General features: G+C 40.1%; 1 protein-coding gene across 1 annotated transcript; it reads right to left on the reverse strand.

Annotated features, from left to right (window-relative positions):
- Positions 1–5,445: 5,445 nt before the first annotated feature.
- On the reverse strand, positions 5,446–7,564 carry znf503 (zinc finger protein 503). Its single transcript, XM_053332931.1, has 2 exons — positions 7,292–7,564; positions 5,446–6,880 (listed from the first exon to the last, which is right to left on the reverse strand). Exons 1-2 carry the CDS (start codon positions 7,544–7,546, stop codon positions 5,450–5,452), a joined length of 1,686 nt encoding a protein of 561 aa, XP_053188906.1. The 5' UTR covers positions 7,547–7,564; the 3' UTR covers positions 5,446–5,449.
- Positions 7,565–12,232: the final 4,668 nt, after the last annotated feature.

Here is a 12,232-nt window from a genome sequence, read left to right on the forward strand (position 1 = left end):
TACCCTTATCTTAGCTTTCAATAGCATTTAGCTTTCACTCTCATTTTAATTCTATCATTTTCATGAAAACACAAGGAAGCACACAGCCCACATACACCAGATACTCACCATACACTTCCTACACACTCCCATTTGTCACACACACACACTTATTGATTTTATTGCACTGTTGTAAATAGTTTATTTTGATGTACATGCTGTCTTTTTGCAAATTGTGCACAATGTGCATTTTATTTTCATTTTTGTTACAGTTTATAAAAATTAGTGTATCTCAAAAATGTAATTATGAAGACACTCACAATAAATGTTCTCTGGTTTGAAAGGATTTTGTGCATCTTTTTTACATGTACAAGTTTGAGAGATACAGCTATGACATTTCTGTATTTAGGAAAAATATGTGTAAAAAAAGATTTTAATTTTGTTTGTGGTTTATTGCACTTTTAGCTTAACTTTTTTAGTTAGTATGGACATACATATTAAAATTTGGGATATAAGGGGTTGTATTGATGTATAGCAAATTAAAATTAAAGGCACTACAGCATGTTAAAATGTAAAGATTTGCTCAGGCGGACTTATTCTATGGTAGGCCAATCATATAACATCTTTAACTTTGTTGATTTTTTTATGGGGGAGGGGGGGTTAATGTTTTTTTTTAATTTTTAATTTTTACAGTTTTACAAACTGGGGTCAAGCATGAAAGACATATCTACCATATCTACCATATTTTCATCAAGTCATCAAGCATGAGAGAAGTCCTGGGGTTATATAATTAGCAAGCATGTGAGTCATGGTAAATTGGAGGTCCACACCCATGGAAATGATATCATGTGCTCATACTGTCATGTAAGGTTGGTGACACACCATCAGGATTTACTCATAGAAGGGAGAGAACAACAGAAGACAGCAATTATGTGGTAGACTGAAACCTCAACCTGTCAGAAAAACTTGGAAAGCAAATGCCTTTATCTCAAATTGAGTTGGATGAGTCTGTCTTTGATAGTCCACAGAGTTGCTACACACGAAGACACATGCCATAAGATACCTTGGATTGGATTCACATAGCTTTAAACAATTAGAATAACCTTATGATTGTGTGCCGTAACACCCTGAAGATACACTGCTTAGGCATAGCCCATTTCAAATTAATGCAAAAAGCCCTTTGGAGCTGAGCCCATCGCTGACATTTTCTAGGCTTTTTACATTTATCAGTGACAGACAACAACCTCATCAGCTCAAATACTAGTCCAGCATACTCCATTAAGGTGCCTGGAATAAGGGTGCATTTCCATAAAATATTCTTTGTCAGAATCAGAAAATGGGCAAATTATCTGAACACTAAAACACCCCAGCGCACCATAGATCCCAAAGCAGACAGAAATGACCCCAATTAGGCTGTCCAAGCACAAGAAAGTGTCTCACCGGTTAGAGATCTGAGTGGCACAGATAGATCAACACTGCCACTTCTCTCACATCACCTGGATGAGCACTTTACATTTGTAAATCAATGAGGAGGGTAACCACATGTAAAAAGGCTGGGAGGGATTCCTGTCTACCTTGGCACAGATTTTGAGAACCAAATTACCACTATTACGGCTCTCAGTTGGGGACTGCATTCTTGGATCAGTCTGTCAGAAAAGGGTGCTTTAGTGTTGATGGATATGACACGTGACCAACATCAATGTTGATTTTTAAAAATCTCCTGGATAATAGGCAGATTTAGTGCGGATTTGCCTGAAGCTGTGGATCTGTTTACGACCACTGAGTCCCTGCTTTGTTTCATGCTGCTCGCTTTATGGCTTCATTACTACAATCATAGAGCTGTGGACACCTCAGAAGGCCATATCACTATAAATCACACACTGAGATAATGACAGTCGGGTGTTCTAGCAAAGATGACACCTTTTACTACAATTGGAGTGCAAAGGCGTAGCTGAGATACAGGTGCATGTGCGGTATAGTAGATACACATGAATGTCAGGATGATGGTAAAAGACTACAAAGACTATTCTCATATGAATCGGAGATGTAAATATGTATAATCAAAATGGATTTGAAAAATAGCAATCTGCACTTGTAAAACATAATTGCAAGTAAGAAATATCAAGTGCCCATAAAGTAAAAACTGAAAACAAAGCTAATATTGATAGATCTACCCCCCTGCCCCCCCCAATCGCTGAGAGCTTTTATATTGTCATTGCAGCCTGATAAAACAACCGCACATACATAAAAGATAATAATTGCTCTTTGACTTATGTCTGGCATGGGGTTGAACATTATAGCAGCTTCCCCTTATTGACACAGCTGTTACACAAACTATAGACTTGCCGCTGCAGACGACGGCATGTCTTTATATTATGCCACACACCCACTAATGACAGCTTTAGTGGTGGTAATTCAGTAGGGTTGAATATGGGGTTAGGTGTGTGAGTCATGTCCTGGGCTCCCCCCTTGTTGCCAGATGTCCTGCCAGGTTTCCTGCAGTGTCTCTCTCAGAGGGTGCAAGTATTTCCCAAGAATCTAAAATGGCTGCTCTCGGTCTTGAACGGAAACTTGAAGAAGCTATATTTTATATATTTTAAAGAATTGTGTGTGTGTGTGTGTGTGGGTGTGTGTGTGTGGGGGGGGGTTAAACACCATTTACATTTTTAAAATAGTTCGGTGATCATGTTTTGTCCTGTTTGATTGCAGCTTATGCGGCTAACATTGATACACATCGTTTGACACCATCAATTCAGTAAAATAAGCAGGGGCAAACCTGTGAGGCTGTAAAATGAGAGGTTGTCTTCAACAAAGAATGGAAAATATGTATTGTGATTTCTTCTTTTAAAATAACTATCAATTACAGCTTCTTTAAATTAGCTTGAACTCCCTAAACCCTTAAAGTTTTTTACTTCCACTGTCTCACACAGTGTTTATTATTTCAGATTGGCACCGGTATTCATATGGAAAGGATCCCATGAAAAGCTCTTGACCAGAACAATAGCTTTTAACCTTAACAACATTGTTAATGTTTACTGACTCAGATCAGGGTCTAGACCTCAGCTCATTAACCTGTGTTCCCATGAATACCCTCATAATATGGTTATTAGGATCAATGCTAATTCCATAAAATCATATCAAGCAAATTTATATGTAACAACCACCAAAATCTGTTTATTGTCACTGTTTTCAATCATTTGAAGTATTGAACATTTAAACTTATGTGGTTGATGCTATAATCTTGTTCTGCTGGGCTCCTTGCACACCTAAGCACTTTACGGCCTTGATGGACAAAGTGAATATACACTTTAATACTCTTGCATACTCTAATCCCCCATGTTTTCTCTCCTCTGTGTCAAATATCCACAATGTGAGATGGAGGGTTGGGTAGGTGGGAGGGTTGGTAATTCATGCACACATGTGCCTGCCTGTTCCTCCAGTGACAGGGCCAGGGGGAGGGGCACATGATAAATTGGCTTCCACCGGGGACCTCCGAGCACAGCCACCATGATGTGGGTAAAAATGGAAATTGCTCCCTTTCACCGTCATTACATCAGTTTAGGACGCGTGTGGGCCTTAACACAGAGTATGAGAGGAGTTTGTTCATCTGACTAACCGCTGAGCGATAGACAAGAAAGTTAAGGAGGTATGCTACATAAACAATAACAGTAACGCAGCTGGGTCAACATTGTGTCCTTTAATGCTGAAAGTTAATGTTTGGGGTCAATATACATGTAAAATATTATAGATTATTTTATTGCTTCTATTGCTGATTTAAAGTCATGCGCTATGTTGTGGCTGTGTAGACTCGATTATCTAACGGAGTCTAATTAACAAACTTTTAAACTTTCTTTATATTAAAAGACAGCAATGAAGCTCCAATGTGCGTCTGATTTTGCTGATGTCATTGACTAAATCGCCTGCAACACACCTCCACTACTGTGTAAACGTGCGCAAAAACACACAAAATATTTAATAGAAAGTGTAAAAAATGCTCACATGGGAAGTCATTTGCAAAACGACGAGTGGAGTGGAGTGTTTGTATCTGCATGAAAATCCCACAGCTTTTCACAAGTCAGATCCTTTTAATAACAAATTTAGTGCCGTGTACATTAGCTTTACAGATGGATGAGATTATCAAATGCAGATTAATAGCATCCCCGAAATCAGAAAATCTGATTTTTATATATATAAAATTTAATGGACACCAAATCGAAAATGTTCACCCTGGTGGAGCATCAAGTTGAGGCTGCAGCTCACAGCTTTATCATGAATAAAAAGACACACTAGTCGAAGACGCTTGTAAATGCTCAGCATTAAACCTGAAACCAAATTATTAAACCAAAGTCAGACTTTCTAAGGTTGTAAAATTGATTTTTTTAAAGTTAGCAATTTAAAACACGCAGTCGTGCTCCAGATTTTTATAACCGCAGTTAAATCAGATGTCCTTGTCCAACTTTTTTATCTGGCGTATTTCACTGATTTCACTTTTTTTGCAGCTGAAGTGGAAAATACTATAACACCTTATCAAACTTATTGACAAAATTCACTCACCGGCAAACAAAATTATCTTGTTCAAATTCACTTTATAAAGCCCGTTTAACTGTGTGTACACACACACGCGCGCGCGCGCACACACAAGTTGCATTTAATTTAAACTTTAGAACACGTGTGCCCCGATGAACATAAATGTTTATAGCTTCTTAATTATTTGGCATATAAAATATAATGGAGAGAAAAAAGAGAGAAAGAAAGTAAAATAAAAAAACAAAGAAAAAGAAAGAGAAATAGTAAGACTGGAAAAATCTATAGGCCTGTATCGCGGAAATGTTCAAATGAGGCACACCAGTAATAAAACAGGCTTTTTTTCCTTCTTCTTTTTTTGGGGGGGAAATGTCATTGGAAAATAAATGTAACTATTGGTTTTAAAGTGAACAATGTTAATACTCCAGAAAATGAGGCACACGGAGATATGGAACAGAATTGTTTCTTATTTTTTTCCAGAATACATACAAAAAAATACCAATTCTCTTTCCAAGGTCGCCTATACACCTGAAAAATAACGGCAATTTAAAATGTGGACAATTTCTGAAATTTAAGAAACAAACATGCATGTAAATTATTTTTTTCTTCTCCATGAGACATTAAATAAGAACAAATACAATCATAGCAATTTCAAATTAACATCGAAATGAAGACCCCTACTTTAATTTGTACTCTAACGTGTGTGGTGTGTGTGTTTGTTTTTTTTTCACTTTACCTATAGAGTTCAGTTTCAACATAATGCACTTTTTGAGTTGCTCAAATATTTTCCATTTGCAGCTATTCTCGTCTGCTTTTAAGCCGACATATAAATAAATACAGTTGAAGTCCACGGATCCCGCCCATAAGTTTAGCGCTGTTAATATAAAAGTCTTTATATTTGCATTCTTAGTACTATAAACTTTTCAAAGTCTTTTTTTCCCCCTCCTCACTGGTATCCAAGCGCTGATGCTGTGGTAAGTCTCTGACCATACAGTGCATAAGGGGAGTAGTAAGGGCCGGTGGCTGCAGGGACAGGAACAGGAGCTCCAGGGGTTGGCAGGGGACTTTTGGAGTAGGGATGGTAGCGGCTGCTGAGTCCTAGTGCATGATGCGGGCTCCTCAGAGCCAAAGTCCCAGGGCTCCCGGGGGCTCCTGACGGTGGCATGTGCATATGGCAGGCCATGGCCGCTGCTGCAGCGCTGGCCAGTGATGAAGAGCCGGGATAACCAGATATCAACTTCTCAGCCCCAGTAAAAGCAGTGTGTGTCCTCAGGTGATTCAGGAGTTCTTCTGAAGAGGAGAAACGCTTGTCACACGGTCCATTTGCCGACACCCAATTACAAACATGGGGGAGAGGGTCGTTGGGGAGCATAAAACCGTATGGATACAGGGGGTGTCCGCTAAATGATGGTGCCGAGGAATGAACGCCATGCATAGGGTGTGTCGGGTACATTAGTGGGTAGCTGGACTTGAGGGCGTTAGCGGCCGCTGCAGCTGCTGAGTCGTGCGTGCAGGAGGCACCGGCTGCGCCCGCTAAGTGACTGGCACAATGGTAACTGAGGCAGTAAGGGTCTCTGCACAGGCTGGCTGACATGATGGTCGGTGGAGAAGCCCCAGCCAAGGGACTGGATCCAGCCTTACTGCAGCCCAGTGAACTAGCCAGCTGTGCGTTAACCAAGCTCCCTCCGTGGGGCAGGAAGTGTTGAGGGTAACCAGCATAGGCCCCAGCCAAGCTGCCTGGGTAGGTCATACCAGCAGGAGGCAAAGGGAAAACTGTCTGTCCTGGTTTGTATGGAGAAACCGGCGCCACAAGTCCTGACCCGAGAACGGACGCGGAGGATACAGAAGTTACAGATGGGGACTCCGAGGAGGAGGAGGTTTTAGTGCCATGCGTCGTCTCCTGGTGTTGGTTGACCTCCACGTTAATTCCACCACAACTCACACTTATCCTGCTGTGGCTAGTGGTGCCAGACCCGTCCGTAGTGCCATTTTTATTACAATCAGACTCTTTCTTTTCATCCCTTTCCCCACATTTCCCCTCTGATGACATAGGGGAGGCTGAAGTGCTGGAGCTGGGGCTGCCTGTCCGCGGCGTGAACGGCTGGCAGGTGGCGCTCGGCACTCGAAAACCAGACTTCTCTCCGCCTGAGACACCCGAAGACGAGTCCTTTTTATCTGAAGGTTTAGAATAAGGTTTGAAGCTGGATTTGTCATCCACACCGATGTCACTCATTTTCAAAGGACCAGATTTAGATTCCTTCTCACTAGATCCATTTTGTGTTACGGAGGATAATTTGGAGGAGGGTGGTGGGTCCGGTTTGCCGATCTGAGAGCAGGTCTGAGCCAGCAGAGCCAACGGACTTTTCTTGGCATCTAGCTGCAAAAAAAAAAAAGATAAAATAGCTGTTGATAAATCATGTTAAAGCACACACACAGGCTGCGTTCTTTTAGGATTACAACATGTACAGCCTGAAAGAAACTGGCTCAGTGAGGATTTTCCCTGACAATTACAAACGGAAATTTCTATGTAATAATTACGCACGGCTCTTCTCTGAACACAATTACAGTCGTGTGGCTTCCTAAAAACTCATTTGGGTAGGGGGGTGGTGGGGGGTATGGGGGGGTTGTACAGCACATAACACTTTGAAACACGGAACTCACAGTTTAGATATATTACGGAGTCACAACAAAAGGCCTGTTTTCATAACGTTATCACAAGAGACCGCAACACCTAAAACACATAACTGCAATTGTGTGTGTTTGACGGGGTTTAAAATGTTCTCCTTACCTCAATAGGACTAACCGGGGTAGAAGGCAAAGGCTGCAGATACTCCGGGTGCAAAATGTGTCCCGACCGTGCGGTAAGCATTTTCAAAACCTTGATGGGAAGCCGGTTTGCTTGCCGTAATGGATCCGACGGAGGTGCGGAGTGGAGAAAAGGCTTGTTGACGCTCGCTGAACTGCTATTCCGAGAACTGCTGCTTTCCCACGTTACACAAATATCACTATTTTTCAAGGCAGAAGCCGAGGGCGATGTGATCATGTCCCAATTGTCAGGATATTAAACGGCGATGCTTTCGTCAGATTCATTAAGAAAATCAAAAAAAGCATCGAACCTCTCTCTTGGGGAAAAAAAAAAGAAAGAATGATAAAATGGTTCAATAATAGGTAATCCTGGTTAGTAAAGGGACAAGGCGGAGGCAGCTGGAAGGAGAGACCGTGCGAGGTTATCGCAGATCCGAAGCTGCGTCTTGCACCATGAGCGCTGCGCCTTGTGTGTGTCTGTCTGCAGGTCCTCGCTCTGTACTCCCGAAGTACGAACTGGTAGAAATGTTCACTTCAAAAGCAGCTGAATTAGTCCGAGATTAAAGCCTTTGCCGCCTTCCAATCAAATGGGACCCTGAGGTGATTGGAGGGTCAAGGGGATGTGACGTTCTCCTCTTTGTAAGCGCCTCTATTTTGACAGCTCGGGGGAGGAGATAGGTTTAAATAGTTTGGTTACTATGAACGCTTGCACTATTTTAGATGAGGGGCTCTTTGCAACCTAGGATACAGAATAGACTAGGTGTGTGTGATTCGTAGATGAACAATTTTTATATTTTTAATTTATAAAACACAATTTTCTCACTTTTTAACATTTTTAATTTCTTCTTAAAGATGTCACCGGGTTTTATGAACTCTGTTTATTGATTTAATAATGCATTTCTTATTAAAAACACACATACATTTTTATATTGCTCTTGTTTAACCAGTGCAAGTTAGAGATACACTTTATTTTTACTATTTAATCACTCATTAAATCCACAAGAATGCCCATTGATAAAGTTTATAAGAATAAATCTGTGAATCATAACTCAGTCTTAATCTCAAAGTGTTTTCCTTGCTATTCTCCCAACTATCCTAGATACTAACCCGCTGGACGCACACAGCATACACGCACATTACCACGAGAACTTTTTTTTTTTCACCACTGGCAACCATAAAACCAAACACTCCAGTTTGAAATCCCTAAACAGACAAGCGTTGACAGGAATAGACCAATGTAGTGATGGAGGGATGTGAATGTCACATGTTTTCAGTAGGCTATAATATACACCGCCCTTCTATTTCTATCTCCACCCCTCCGTCAAGTGTCAATTCTGCTCCACCGCAATCAATCAGTTATTTGTCAGACGCTGTCAATCCACCGCTTGATTTATGTCAGCTATTGTGGCTGATTACATGCCAGTGTGACTGCGGGGGAGAGAACAAATGGGGGAGAGGGGCATTCTGCAAGAGACACCTTTAGTTTTTTTAGAATAAATAAATCATCCTAGAGTTAAGAGAGAATTTTTGTAGATGCATCGACAATAATAGTCGACGTCCCCCACTCCAGACAGTGTGTGGAGAATATGGAGCCAGAAGCGTTGGAATGAACTACATATTCCGTCTGTTATTAAACAAAGTTTGTAACTTTTTTTAGAGCGCTCCACCAAACATCCCGGAGGTGGCACACATGATTAAATTGGAATCACTTGCAGACAGTCCACACATCACATGTTGTATGGAGTAGTTGTTAGTGCTTCAAGGTGCTATAGTCGGCCGATTGTGGTGTTAAGACGAAGCCTTGGGTAAAATATAGTTGGAAACGGCATCAAAATAAATTCAAAATGGGAGGGAAAAAAAAGATCCCATGATTTAGAATAAAATATATTTGTTTTTAAAATGACCAAATTGATGATTTATAGGCTATTTCTAGTATTTGCAATATTTCACGTAGAATAACCCTCCGTCATAAGTTAGTTAAAAAAAAATATGCAAGAGTAAACATTCATTGAAAATAATAATGTGTAGTAAGAACATCACGGTCTCTCAAAAACAGAGCCCTGTCCATTTTTGGCTAAACGCACATCTGCTATTGTGTTGTTTCAACCTGTCATCCGCCTCGGGCGCACTGTCATCTGCAACAAGAATAACAAAGACCGGGGTAACAGAAAAGAAATCCAGACATTTTATATTGATGTCAGCTCGATTTTATTTACATACAATGAAAATGATTTATTTTCTTTAAGAGGTAGAAAGGCGGGATTTGGGAGAGAGAAAAGAAGAGAAATGGTCTGTCAGGCCGCTGAGAAAAGAAGTTTTAAAATGCCTTGAACTATTCACCGCTGAGATGGCTAATCAGTATTGAGGCTCCGGGGCAGTCGGGCAGCTTTTCAATGCGGTTTTTCCTTTCATCTCAATCTGGATGGAGGCGCTCAATTAAAAGCCTATCAGTTTGTAAGTAAATCAACGCCTATCAAAGTTGTCACATCAAACAAAACGATTATTATTGCAACCCGCCTCTGCCATTAATCTCTTTCTGTGGTAATCTGCTTGACAGGTCAACTTGGAGAGCAAGAAAACCTGGAGTGGACAGTCAAGAGGGCAAAATATGTGTTTTTTTTTAAAAGAGGGAAAATAATAACTGAAGTCTGTATAAATAAAAAACACGCAAAGTATTTCAGCTCCTGCCTTAAATGCAATTAGGTATGAAAGCTGGAGTGAATAAAATGAAATAAACGTTTTAGTGTATCGTAAAAAAGTAGAATCTGCCGCAACAATTTCAACACGAAAGGCCTTAAACTGGTCTGCGTGACTGACTGCAGCTTTGTAAAGTGAACAAATAAAGAAATGGCAACAACTGTCTTCTCTATGAATGCAGAAGTCATATTTTTTTTTGATCATGTGTAATATAAATACACAGCAGCCCTACAATACTTCTTTTCAATTTCATGTGACTTTGCAAAGAGAGGGGAGAGAAGGGGAGGTGGCGGTGGGGGGGTCTAAATGAGCGGAGCTGAAATGTTCTCACTGTTTTTGTCTGGCAGTAGAGAGAGAGGGGGGGGGGGGACGTTTCACAATATGCAAAGATGCGTGATTGATAACAGGCTTGCTGTTTTCTGCAAGGGCTGTCAGTCCGTGACACAATGTGTGAGTTATTAGGGCAAAGAAGGGCAACCATAAATTTTCACTGTCAGGCGAAAACCCCTCTTTATTGTCCGTGTGAGGAATGGGCTTCTGCACCAGACACCAAAATACTAGGCATTCCCCTTAAATGGGAACACATTTTTTTGCGACCATAATTCATGTTATTTAAATAGCCTAGAAAGTTTTAATATCCCCATATATTTCATAACGCTGACATATTTATGAATCACTCTCCACATGCAAATACAACTATTTACATCTCGTGAGGAAATGTGTTGGATTTGCAGGATTACATTATTTTTACTTTTTTTTTTTTTTTTTTTTTTGCTGGGCCGATTTCTTGCTATGAAACGAGAGAGAGAGAAAAAATATATCTCCTGATTGATTTATATGGCTTTCAAAAATAGAAAATAATTAAATAACTTGCCTGCCTGATTTTTAAATTTCTCCTAATTTTAAAAGGTACTTTTTTCTTTACGGTCTACTTGTTTGGGGTTAATTCAAATTTGTACCATAAAGTAATTAATTTTTAACACCGTAACTGTCCGTTCTCACTTTTAGAAGCTAATTACTTTGAGACGATATCCTTTTCCCGTATAACCCAGATTATATGAAAGAAGCAATACGTAACAAAGAGTAAAGCAAGATACAAAACCATTCAAATGCATGCACGAAGAAGTAGAAAATATTTTTTTTCCCACAACTCCGATGAGGAAGAAGTGGTTTACAGGAAAGTCCGTGATACAACATTACCTGGATTCATTGCCTACTAAGCTCCGATGTAAAACACGTCTGAGAGGTAAAATAAATGATGTTTTTTTTTTTTTTTTTTTTTTTAAACGACATTATGACAACGTTAAGATGTAGTCCTTCTGCTTAAAAGAAACTTATGGGACTATCACTCAAACAGAACTTCTTATTAAATTCATTCAGGTCTGAAACACCGAGGCAGACAGCACAGTGCAGACTGAAGCCACGCAGGCTCTCTCTCTCTCTCTCTCTCTCTCTCTCTCTCTCGCGCTTTTCCGTGTATGGGAGGTCTCCATGTGACGTCACAAAACAACAGAGCGGCAGAGGAAGCAGTGTGGTGCTCCCAAACTTACTGAATATCTCTCAACAAGGTGCCACTGTGACCCCCCCCCCCCCCCCCAAAAAAAAAAAAAAAAAAAAAATTCAGGTTTGTCCCACACTTCTTCAAAGCGATACAGCAGCAACTTCAACTGGAGAGAGAAAAACATAGCAGCAAGGTAAGCTGATTCGTGTTTGGCTGCCATAGAAACCTGTAATAGTCACTGGAACTCATTTATTAACATTTGATTATTAGAATTAGGTATTGTCACTAATGAGTCCCAGCACCATTCATGTGTGTCTTAATATCTCTGACAGGATTGCATAATCATCCAAAGTAGGGACGGATCCAAGGCTAAGCCCAGAGTACCCAAAGCAAGGGCCAATATTTTTTTCAGGGTTCACATGTGCAGAATTGAATTGTACTGCATTGTATGACTACTGCAAACATTAGTGGTAGTTGTAGTGATGTATTTGGGTTCTTATTAACAATTTCCCAAAAATAATGCACATAGAAATGAATAAATAAGAATAGGGCATTAAATCAAAAACAAAACAAACAAACAAAAATACATTAATGCCTTAACTAAAATGTCTTAAGAAGTTTCATTCTTAATCAAACTTGTTGTAAACTCACTCAGATTCTGTTAGCACCAGTTAAAGTTTAGAAAAACAATGACTTCAACCAGATTTAAAAAAGAAAAAAGAAAAA

The sequence above is a fragment of the Scomber japonicus genome, chromosome 14, assembly GCF_027409825.1.
Source record: "Scomber japonicus isolate fScoJap1 chromosome 14, fScoJap1.pri, whole genome shotgun sequence".
NCBI lineage: Eukaryota > Metazoa > Chordata > Actinopteri > Scombriformes > Scombridae > Scomber > Scomber japonicus.

Excerpts from the sequence above, each read along its gene's own strand:
- znf503 (XM_053332931.1), bottom strand. The coding sequence starts at position 7,546 with ATGATCACATCGCCCTCGGCTTCTGCCTTGAAAAATAGTGATATTTGT. Across the intron at positions 6,881-7,291 it reads CCCCGGTTAGTCCTATTGAG|CTAGATGCCAAGAAAAGTCC; the intron begins GTAAGGAGAACA and ends TTTTTTTTGCAG.